At 39.8% G+C, this 12,155-nt stretch overlaps 1 protein-coding gene across 1 annotated transcript; it reads left to right on the top strand.

The window, feature by feature from the left end:
• The first annotated feature begins 296 nt into the window (after positions 1 to 296).
• Positions 297 to 11,985, top strand: igfbp5b (insulin-like growth factor binding protein 5b). The gene is made up of 4 exons (XM_046843358.1): positions 297 to 1,109; positions 7,341 to 7,561; positions 7,660 to 7,779; positions 7,944 to 11,985. The coding sequence occupies exons 1-4, from the start codon at positions 773 to 775 to the stop codon at positions 8,076 to 8,078; spliced, it is 813 nt and encodes a 270-aa protein (XP_046699314.1). The 5' UTR covers positions 297 to 772; the 3' UTR covers positions 8,079 to 11,985.
• The last annotated feature ends 170 nt before the right edge of the window (positions 11,986 to 12,155 follow it).

The raw sequence follows: 12,155 nt of genomic DNA, 5'->3' as shown, positions 1-12,155 counted from the left end.
GTGTCATGTGCACTGTTTTACATACACCCACATCACATATCTTTTATCCTCAAAGTAAATGCCTTTTTGAAATAGTTATTTAACATTGCATGTGGATATTAGCCAAGACACGTACACGTGGAGCTCTTATCCCCCCTCCAAAAAAAAAGAAGGGGAAAACATGACTTCGTCATATTTTTAGGGCGTCAGGTCTCGTTGCGTTTCGAAACCATGCAAACTTGGTATCACTTAAGCCATCAGCGTGAAAGACAGGATTCTGTTGCTGGGGAGGGAGAAAGGGAGGGAATAGAACACGGTGGCGTGTTGCCAAGATGTGGCAAGTGCGCCTCCCTCCACCGCCGCTCGGTTTCGGCCGTATTTTAAAAAGGCAGGGCGGCCCGCACTCGCTCAGTGTGCTCGCCAAAACTTGTGCAGACGCAGGGAAGAGATCAAGCGCGCATCCGCAGAAGGAAAAAAAAAGGCTGCGGGTTCGAGACAGACTTTGCGCACGCGCTGGACTTTACTGGTGCTATCATTCAAAACTGGGAATGTTCTGTATAGGTAGTGTGTTTTAACGTTGTGCAGAGAGATCTGCGGATGCTTTTGAAGCGCAACATATACATATATATATATTTATTTTTTTACCTTTGGATTTTTTTCCTAACAAAGTTTCCTATTGTATTCAAAAATCCAATGACCTGAAGCCCAAGGTGCATCGGAGAGCTGCCTAAGAACCTAATTGTACGGAGGTTGTGATCCTATTTTGGACGAATAAGTAATACTCCTGGGCAAAATGCTCCTCAACTTCTTGCTCTTGACGGTCCCTTTACTGTCGGCTGTGTCCAGATGCTCGGGCTCGTATGTGCCTTGCGAGCCATGCGACCAGAAGACGCTGTCCATGTGCCCTCCGGAGCCCAAAGGCTGTCAGCTGGTCAAGGAGCCCGGTTGCGGCTGCTGCCTCACCTGCGCGCTCGCTGAGAATCAGCCTTGCGGCGTCTACACCAGCACGTGCGCGCACGGGCTCCGCTGCCTGCCGCGCGACGGCGAGGAGAAACCACTGCACGCGCTCCTGCACGGCAGAGGACTGTGCACCAACGAGAAGGGCTACAAGGCGTTGCATCCTCCTGTGGGTAAGTGCTGGCTCTCGGATGCCTTCTTAATTCATGATGAAGGTTAATGTGAGGAGCTGGAGGCATCGAAGATCACTTGCATCAAAAAGGGAGGAAAAAAAATGTTCGCATGAACATCAACCTATAGCATCACTTTCTTTCATAGAACATTCCAAGCCAAATATGGTGGACTTTCAGCACAAGTCTTTTGCATGATAATCCATCACGATTGGCTAAGTTATGTGATTTGAAGGATTGCAAATAGCTCCACTGCAACCAGTACATGAAAGTGCACTGGAAGCTAAGTATGGTCCCACCAAGGCTCACAATATTTACAGCAATATCTAGGAAATAGGCTATAATTCATTTGCAGTTTGGTATAAATCAGAATTAAATCACTTGATGTTATTGTTTTTAGGAGTAGAAATTTGAATGCACTGCCACTCATCCCGACTTGCATTCCTGTATGCTAATAGAATGCAAATGTGTTCCTTCAGCTTCACCTAGATACCATGAACCTATCCAAACAGTTGACGAATGCACTGCCCTGGCACTCTGCCACATGGTCAACATACATGAAGCAGTGTTGATATAGTAGCCCGGTACTCAATCCTGGTCTTGCACTCTCCCCGTCCTGCACCTGTCAGTGTTTTTCCTGCTCTAACACACCCAAATTAACACACAATTGGCTTGATAATGACATGAAGTGGTGAGTCATGTGTGTTGGGAATGAGAAAACACTAAAATGTGCAGCAGATGTTGTGGACCCATCTCATGCAAGATCAAATGCAATGTGTGTTTCTTTCCTAGAGTGGGACTCCTAGTTGCTCTGTTGATATTTGGAAAATCGTGTTTACTCAAAGAGATTAAGTATTATGCACTACAGCTAATTCTATGGCATTTTGTGCATTATTTAATTACCTGGAACTGAAGATAGTGAAAACTGTGGGGGGAAGATTTATGAGGCAGTAGATCTTGGTTAGTCTGAATTTAGGTTTACATCTGGGGGTGGTGCAGAGAGTCGGATTACTGTTTAAAGATTAAATCTGAGGGGAAGGCAGACTGCCATGGTTTTGGCATGTGTGCCCAATGAATCTGAAAGCTTCAACGTGCCTTTTGACGCCAAACTTCCTCCACCAATCTTCATTCTAGGCATATTTGCATATACGAATTACTGTTGTTAGTTTATGGAGCTTGTGTTAATATGGGTTTATTCCCACTTGTTGGTTTTATTGTTAAACTACCCCCACCCCATTACTCCCTGAGGCTACATAAATCCATGAGACAGCATGTGAATGGAATTTGCTCAGTTCTTCAGGCATTGTTTGTAAACGGGAAGGACAGCTAACAATTTCTTGCAAAATGGGAAACAGAAATATGCTTGTACTCTATGGTTATGGCTTTGTAGGTTACACACATGCACACCCACACACATGTTCACACACAGAAACATCAAAAACCTGACTGTCACGAGCTTGACGTGAGTGTGTGCGGAACCGCGCTGTAACAGGAGCAGCTCTTCCCCAGTGTGTGATTGCACTGGGCGCTTGGTTATGCCACAGTGATTCAGCAAAACACATTTGGAGCCACTGTCTAAAGAGCTATAAAAGCACTGGATGGATTTAGATGGTTGCTTCTTGTCTACTGTAGTGTTCAGTTTCAGCCCGTTTATACCAGATGGACAGGACATTCATTAATGTAGTGGTCAAGCATTCTTGACCACACCTGGAATCGGAGCCTCTGACTTTTAATTACCCAATTTTTATTCATTTTACCTCAGAATCTCCAAGACAAAAATAGTAAACTATATCCTCGTAATAGGGCACACTGGAGCATCCTGTCTTACATGGTGTAATGGCCTTCTCATATTCACTCTGGTTGTAGCTCCAAGCAGTTTTAGTTACCTGTGTCAGGTCTGAAATTGTAATCTATAGTTAATAAGTATCTACACAAAAGCTGGTGTACAGTCTATGTACACTTGATTAGGTGTTTTGTCAAGATTTCTATTGGCCCCTTAGGTCAGGCAAGTTAAGCTTATTTATTAAAGCTAATCATAGGCACCACGGTTCTTCCCTATGGGAGGGGGTGCCCATAACAGCCCTCAGATTTGTGGTACTACATAATACAAATGTAAACAAAAAAGGATTATCTGTATTGACTGTTAAAAATAAAAATCACAACTAAGTGCATATATCACTATCCACAATTAGCCTAAACCAATGTTTGCTCTTTATATTTTAATGGTTGTTGTATATATAGTTGCAACCAAAACAAACCACATATCAGCTCAATATATTGAATGTGAAAACTTCAGCTGTAGAAAGAATATTATTTAACATGGTCACTATAGTAATACTGACAGTCTGGGACAGTACCTTGAAATCACCAGTTCATATCATTGATGGTATAAATGGTCAGCATAAATGAAAACAAATGTTTTAAAAACACAGGTAATACGCTGCAATTATATATTTGGCATATGTTTTATGTCCTAACATATTGCTAGTGCTCTTTACTGGAACCCATAATTCATAGTGGTCAGCGATTGTGAACACAGCAGGCAACACAGGGCTTTGGCACATCAGAAGCTTTACACTTGCCATCAAAAATGACTAAATGTTAGCATGCTACTTGTCCTCTGATCTTCATGAAGGACCTTGTGTTATATTTCAGCAGCCTTCTCAGTTAGAGTTCACAAACAATAATTAAAGATGGCTCAAATTTTAAAAGCTTTAGTTGCACGTGAACACGCATGTTGTGCCCCGACAACGGAGTCTTAACTGATGGACCTTCACCTGAGGTAAAATAAAATGCTGAAAGCTGACATTTGGATGCAGTTTTGGTTTTGTACAACTTATTTATGGGTGCCTTATGTAATTCCTGGAGGTTGTCCATAATGTAACTGCAATCATGAAGCAACAGAAAGAAATTACTTGTACAGCACTATTCAGTACAGACTGTCACTGGCAGGAGCCTTGTGCATACAAGACACACTAAAAGCAGCACCCAGTTTTTGAATAGATTGGTCTTTACTGCGATATTTGAAGTCTCAAACAGCCATTCACCTTCTCATACTCAGGACATGCAAAAGAAGATCCTATTTGGGAAGCTTGAATGTTTTCTCCTAATAAAGTTTAACAGAAATTTGTGAAGTATCGGAAACCCGTGGTGCTGTTTGAATCAATTGAGAATTTGCCCTGCTTTCCCTTAATTACTTATTATAATTAATAGAAACATAAATTCCACATAGAAAGCAAAAGATGTAAGAGAAACAACATTTGGTTCAGGTGTCAGCTTGATGAAACATCCTGTCCAGGGTTAAATGATGTTCACTTTGGTGTCACTTCCTCCAAGGAAGGGAAACAAAAGGTGGTTAGTTTCTTGAACATAGCACTGGTTTTCAAATAAATGGAAATGCATAAGGGAGATGCAGCATGAGCTAAAGCTTACAATTAACTTTTGCAACATGCAAATGTCCTTTGTGTTTTTTTGTGAGACCTTTTGCCAGTATTTGATGAAATATTGTTCCTTATGTTGCTGCCTGGGAAAATTGTCTGTTTATAGAAGCTGATAGCATGACTATCTTGACAGATTTAGAGTGGGAAAATAAAAATGGAGAAAAAGTAATACCAACTGGATAATGAAAATTATATCACTTATCAATTATTCTGAAACTAAAAATGCTCTCTGTTGAACACGCGCCATTTACGCTCCATGGTTTAAATAATATGTAGTCAGAAGTACATTATCAGGTCACATGATTTAGGAATGCTTTCAATGAATAGAAGTAGTGTGGTTGGTTAGGTGTATAGGTCAATTTCAATGTTTTCTTTTATTTATTAATTAATTTACTAAATTTGCTACAGATCCATGTAAATCTATTTTACCAATTATAATGTCTTTTTTTGTGTGTTTCATTTGCCTGTAGAGAGCAGCTTCTCTCTTGCCTTCTTTGGCCTTCATCTACTTGCTGCTCTGTTTCAGTTGCACAATCATGCTGTGAATTTGGGCCAGCTTTTAAATATTGAGCAGTGGAATCTGGCTTAGGATGTCATGGCTGGCCAGTGACTTGAACAAAGCAATGAATGTAGAATGATGGACTAGCAGTAACGCACACTGCTTAAAAATTACACACTTATAAATGACTTGCTTAATAGGATACAATGACAAAATGTTATGAGTTGATAATTGTTTAGTGGAAACGTTAGGAGGGGAATTGAAATAAAAATGTGCTTTTATAAGATAGTCAAGACAGCAATTAGTAAGTTTGTAAGGTAAGTCTACAGAAGAAAAATATAGACAGATTATTCCATTATTGGTCATCAGACAGCAAGAAAATTGCCTCATGCACATGTTAATATTTAAACAGAGGCCTATCAGATGCACCTTGTTTTCTTGCTCAGGTCCTCTCACCTTAATGAAAACTTTGCAAGGCTAAGCATAGAGTCACCAATACCTCTTTGCTATTCATTCCAAAGCTCATTTGAATAGAGAGGATGCATGTGACATGTCTGGCATTGCCTTGCTCCAGTGTCTTGGCCAGGGCTCAAATGTTAAACACAGACTATGTAACCTGTCTTAAACAGTCTGCTTAGTTAAGGCAGGTTTTCATGATTTACTCCAATTTCAGTATCAGTGTCATACTTTTGTTTCAAATGTGTGTTATAAATACCTTGTTTTGACTTTCAGATCTTATTGCTATACAAACTATATAACTATAACTAGCTGAGTACATGGAGCATGGAAAATGTTTGCTTTGTCCACACACTGAAGAGAAAACAAAATGGAAATAACATACACTGGTAGCAAATGAGGTTCAAGCGGTGTCCATTGTTGACTTTTAAACCAAACATACCTGGTTATGTGCTCCTTGCTGGCACGCAAAGCCAAATGCGGCAACGTATCATAAACATCAGTCATCAGTCATTTTTATAACTATAAAAGACCTTCTAAGTATGAGGTTGACTGTGATGGATGCGATTCAGCAAGCCCGCTGGCCTGTCATGAAGCCTGGCTACAGGGAACATTTCAGTGCAGAATTTAGTCTGCCAAGTCATGAGTTGCAAGATTAATTTCAAAGAGTCAACCACTGCTCTGATAGCAACTTCAGAAGCCAGGAACCTGGTTCCAGTAATCACCCTTCCCCCATGTCCCTATCCATGGCTTCAGTGTCAGACAAACTCTTTCAACACCCGTCTGCTTGGAACACCCCTCTAATATACAGGGTATCACTGTAAACCAGACATTATATAAGAGAAACTAAACCATACTTACCCCCACCTTTTTCACTTCCCAAAACTGGCTAATGGTGCTGGATGTGGTATGCTATCACACTGCTGTGTCCTTAACAATACTTGACAAATTCCTATTCCAACATTTGACCTGAAGCACCTCCTGTTATATTTTTTCCTGGATAAATATAGGCACACGTTTATACCAATGCCTAAATCTGATGGGTCCAGGGATTGTTTATATACTTACTCTACTATAAAACCTGTTGGGGAAATTATGTCTGGTTTAGGTTTTGGAACCTTAAGAACTGTATTTGTTAAAATTAGTGCCTCCATGAAGCATTAGTGAACTGCTTTTCCCCAATCAACACCATTAGCTACTGTACACATTATATTAATTATAGCTTCCTTTGTAATGTGCTTGTTTTCTGAATAGTTCACATCACTTGTTGCTATAAAGACTTTAATAAATTTGACAACATTAAAATATTACAAAGGCTTGGAAGTTTTACTCCTCAACTAAAACTGCTACTGATATGGGTGAAATTTGATCAACTAAAAGCAAATTCAAATCTAAAATACATGGTACAGTTAAGAATGTAAACGGCGTTATTGTTTTTGGCCTTTTTCTAGTTCATGTCTATCTTATTATTATTACTGCCAAATGCTTGCCTTGATTTGTGATTCTCATAAAACAGCCTTTAATGAAGATTTAATGCTTTTTGGCCACACTGGGGATTTGGCTTTTGGTTGTTTTATGCAACAATGAAATAACAGAAAGAGTAAAACTCCATATCAGGCGCAACCTTGTTAAGGTTTGGGTAAGAGTTTAGGGATTTGTATGGGAGGGAGCAGGGCTTGTCATCACTTGCTGATCCCGTTCCACCTCTGTAAACAAATGCAAAGGAAACATTTGGCGGGAAAGCAATTGGTTTCAAGTTTATTTTTAAATACCAATCAGACTGTGTGTTTTTTTTAAGAAGGGAATCTCATATTTTGTTGATCTTGGTGTTTTCTGTAGACCGCGAGTCCAAAGAGCATGACGAGACAATAAAGACTGACACGACAGAGGAGCAGCTGCCCCAAGGCAAAACGCCCATTTTCCCTCCTAAGACAGACATGATCAACAGCAAGAAGCAGGCTGCCATGCGCAAGGACAAGAAGAAGCAACAAGAGAAGCTGAGGTCCGTGGGTTCATCGGACTTCTCATCAGTCTCAATCGATAAGCACGAAACCGAATTTGTAAGTATTTCTTAAGGGGAAATAAAACAGGAAGAATGTCACTGATTGCTTGTGACTAACCGATTGTTGTTACATGTTTCCTGTGCTGAATTATAAAGGGTCCATGTAGAAGAAAGCTGGACGGGATTGTAAAGGGGCTGAAAGACACCTCTCGCATTGTGGCTCTTTCTCTATATCTGCCCAACTGTGACAGGAAGGGCTTCTTCAAACGCAAACAGGTGTGGGTTTAGTTTTAATGTTTAAACCGATGTCAAGATACAGATGAATAGAATAGTATATAATTAAAAACAATGTATAATTAAATTAATGGATGTTTGGTATTTTTTAGTGACAGTCATTTAACACCTCTTTTAACTTCTCTTCTCATCTAACCCACTTGTAGTGTAAGCCTTCACGTGGTCGGAAACGGGGAATTTGCTGGTGTGTGGACAAATATGGGGTGCAGATGCCAGGGACCGACTACAGTGGCGGGAACATCCAGTGCAAAGACTTGGAGTCTGGCAACAACAACGAGTGAGGAGGGATGTGCCATGATCACCTAAGCCGAGGCTCGCCTCCTTCTTTCCTTCCCACCTGTCCAACCGCCAGTCACTCTATGATTTTGATCCGAAAAGAAGAGAAAAACACAAGCAAATTTGAAACAAATAATGATAGACTTTTTTTGACTGAGCGCTCATCTCTAACTCGGTGTACCCAGTTAATCGGAGGGCCTCTGCTGTGTTAAACGCTGGGTCCCAGCAAAAGATTTTTAAAAATATATACATTCAATTATATATTTTTATAGAGGCTGGGGTTTGAGCACCACACTTGTTAAAATACAGCAAAAAAAAAAGAGCATATGGTATGTTAATTATTACCAGCGCTATCTTGGTCTTTTCCATCTTTGAAGTTGAGGTGTCAGAGGAGAGAGCTCAAACTCTTATTATTGGAAGAACTATAAAAATGTTTTGTTTTGTTTGTTTTCCAAAAAAAAGAAAAAATAATAATAATCTTGTCACAGGGATATGCTGGTACAGCTCTCTCTATATGGCTATTTGGTTTTGTCAGAGCACTTATTGGGAAAACCTTGGAAATGTGTAACTTCACCAAGTTCAGTGTATGTGTGTGTGAATATGTATGTCTTTGCATGTGTGAATGTATGTGAATGTATGCGCATGAAAGAGAAAACAGTGGACACCTTTCCTAAAAAAAATAGAATGTCCAGTTTTTGTTTGTTTTCCACAACATGAGTGTGGAAAAACCTCCTTTGCCCCTGAGAGCATTTATTGAGTAGGCTCGTTGCTAGTTGTTAGCATTGTCTCACTGGCCCATCGTTTGGGAGAATCATGGTGTAAGAATTTAACCATGCTTGACATACCTGTCTTAGTGACTCTGTGACTGTGTAGCTTGCCTAAAATGCCAACTGTGCCTATGTAACCTGACACAGGCATGCACATTTATCCAGTTGAATGGATTGCTGATGTGCTGGCTGTGTTCTGAGGTCCCATCATGTCCAGCATCTTCACAGATTTCTTGTTAGACAATAGAGAAAAAATGTCCACACCCAAAATAAAATATTATCTTTCACCCATTTTGCAGCACATGTATAAGCAGAAATAGTGGGATACTTGGTGTTATGGTCTGAGAGAGATCTCCATGGCCTGACACTAACTTTCCCAAAATTTGGGCTCAAAGTAACTTGACTTTGACGGACATTCACTAAGAACAGTGACTTCTTTCTCAGCCAATGAGAAGATTTTGAAAGTTTTCTTTTAATTTTGTGTTTTGTTTTGTTTTGTTTTCTTCAGTGAAGTATCAACTGATCCGCTTATGAGCCATTTCCTAGACCAAGTGCTATCACTGAAACTTGGCGTAGTATCTCACCATTTAACTGTAAATCAATGAATGTTTTCTGAGAAACCAATATCAGGAATTGCTGCTTGGAATACAAGTTGTCTGTTTTTAGCATGTTTTCATTCTTACAACCTTTGTTGTGTTTTTTTTTTTTTTTTTTTTTCATTGTCACAGCCACCCAGTCTTTGTGGGACCTTGGTCATGTGAATGAAGGTCTTCCCCAGTCCACCATCTCACACCTATTTTTTTTTTCAAGCCACACTTCATTACTGTGCATGCTCTTCTCGAAATGCTGTCTTCGACATTGCATAACTGCACCTTTTGCTTTGTAAAAGGGTGCCATTTAAAAAAAGAAGGCACATTGAACTACCATTGTCATTCACTGCATTGAGAGTTTTATGTGAGTCTGTTTTGTGTGTTTTAGTGCCTTTCTACATACAAATACATTTGAATAGTGACGTGAACGTTACACAGTAGCCAAGGTGATACAAATCATGGGTTAACCATTATGTACTGACGAGGGTCCTCGGTCGCTTTCAGATTTCTATGTCAAAGATATTTCTGTCATGCCATGACTATTTTGAAACACCTTGTAAAATTGCTAGCTGTGAAATGGAAGCTAGTGGGGTACACCTATGTCTCTCATTGATTGTTTTTGTTTGTTTCTAATCTCAGTGAATAAGCTGAATTCTGAGACTGCAAGTGTATGTAAAAGCTTGAGATAGTAGTTCAAGTCATTTTCAGTCAAGCTACATATGAACAGGGATACACAGAGACCTTCATGGTCAGCACAGGTTGGTGATTCTTTAACAGAAAAACCAGCAAGAAAAGCCATTCCCTGCCACAGTGGTTCCGCTCAGATCTTATTACAGAGCTCATGTGATCATAGTTTCATGACTGGGAGGGGGCCAGTAATGCTCGACACAATGAGACAGATGAGACGCTACTCCACTAAGCTTGCCTCGAGTGCTGCTTCTGTCTGCTATTGATAGCTACACCATTAGAAAAGACAAAGAACCACAGGTAGACAGAAAGTCCCAATGCTGTCTCTATAATGGAAGAAATGAGTATTGACTCTCAAAGTGTGGAGAGAGAGAGTTTGTTAGGGTGAAGGATACAAACAGAACTTTGCAGGTGTTTCAAATGAGTAATTAAGGAGGTGTTGTTCACTGTTATTGCACAAATGGCCTCTGATGAGGAGGCCAGAACATTTGCCAGCATAATCCAGGTCCTGATTCGTGCTCAGAGCCCCCTCCCGTTTTAGTTTTTCTTTGTTTTTTTTTTTTTTGTTTTTTTAAAAAGCAGCTTGCACTTATGTATTTACAATATTTCTTTCGCCATATGACAGCTTCCTCCTAGCAGTGCTGACTCCAAAGCACATCTAAGATCAGGTGTAGGAGAAGTAGGAACAGGTCTCAGACACAGTCCCTGCCTGAGGACTTTTGACAGGGGCTTTAGTGGCCCAAGCCTGACAACCACCTCTTCATCTGGTGGGGGAAAAAAATATGAAAACATCAAACTACACAGCTATCAATCTCAGTCCAATCTCGACTCATTTACTTTTACAGTTACCGGACTATGTGCCACAGTGGCACCCAGGGAGAGGGAGAGAAGGTGAGAGCCCCAGGCCATGATCATGCTCTGGGCCTCACTTCCCCATCAAGTGGGGCAGAACAAGAACACACCACAGCACACATCACAGTAGATACCGTTAGCAAGCTAGGCTATAGGGGGTCTCGGAATCTGTGGGGCAGGTGCAAGCAGCCAGTGGTAAATCAGTGACTGCTCTTCTGGTCTTGGACATCAAAGACATAGGAAATGTTTGCCCATAGCTTAGATGTGGTTCATGACCTAATCATGTGCACAGACGTGATACAGTCAAGTTCCTGTTGGTTTGTTTTGTGTTTTAGTACCAAATTCTACACGGTGAATTGCAGAAATGCTGTTCAGCTATCAAAAATCAACCAAAGACTAAAACTTATTTATCATTTCATCCTGAAAAAACGTTAGACCAGATTTCATCATTGTGAGAAAACACATCTCTCATTTGCTGATATTCTTTAACATGTAGTATGTAAAGTGCTTTGAAAGAAGAACAGTCACATAAAGCCAACATATGCCATTGTGAGGTCGCTTGGTGCCTTCGTCAGATTCCGAATCTTCCAAATGGTTAGATGAATACATTCACAGATACATACAATATTACAAAACTCATGATACCGTAGTATTACCGCTTTCTTCTTGAGTCACTAACAGTTTCTTCTTGTTGTTTTACTTTTTTTTTTTTTTGTGGATGAGAAAAGACTTGAAGATTGATCACATTGACGTGGCCTAACATGGCATTTTGAAAAGAATAATAGATAAATAAATAAACCACCCATTTGTGGCAGGAGGACCGTGAAAAATGTTCAGCATTTGGAACTCTTAATGAAAAAAAAAAGATAAAAAGAACAAAAAAAATCTCAAATTATTAAGAAAGTAAATATCACTGTAATATTTATTCAACTTGTAATTTATGTACTCTTTTAACCTTTGTCTTTTTTTTGTTATGACAAAGCATTTATTTAAATAAAGTTATGTATTCATTTAAACTCTTGCGCTTCACTCGTTCTTTTTACTGAAAGCGTAGTGAATTCTGTGACATCTGCTTGTTTAAAAATGCAAAATAAATTATACATTCATTTACCATAAATGATATAATATGCAAATAGGGTATGAATGTGCACACTACTATGCCTTAGCATACAAAAGAGTTTGACAT

The sequence above is a fragment of the Silurus meridionalis genome, chromosome 3 (genome assembly GCF_014805685.1).
Source record: "Silurus meridionalis isolate SWU-2019-XX chromosome 3, ASM1480568v1, whole genome shotgun sequence".
Taxonomy (NCBI): Eukaryota; Metazoa; Chordata; class Actinopteri; order Siluriformes; family Siluridae; genus Silurus; species Silurus meridionalis.
The sequence above is the reverse complement of the archived record's forward strand: the minus strand, read 5'-3'. Positions and strand labels throughout refer to the sequence as shown.

Bases quoted from the DNA above. Each gene is read 5' to 3' on its own strand.
- igfbp5b (XM_046843358.1), top strand. From the start codon at position 773: ATGCTCCTCAACTTCTTGCTCTTGACGGTCCCTTTACTGTCGGCTGTG. The intron at 1,110-7,340 runs GTAAGTGCTGGC...TGTTTTCTGTAG, and splicing joins GGCGTTGCATCCTCCTGTGG to ACCGCGAGTCCAAAGAGCAT. The intron at 7,780-7,943 runs GTGTGGGTTTAG...ACCCACTTGTAG, and splicing joins GCTTCTTCAAACGCAAACAG to TGTAAGCCTTCACGTGGTCG.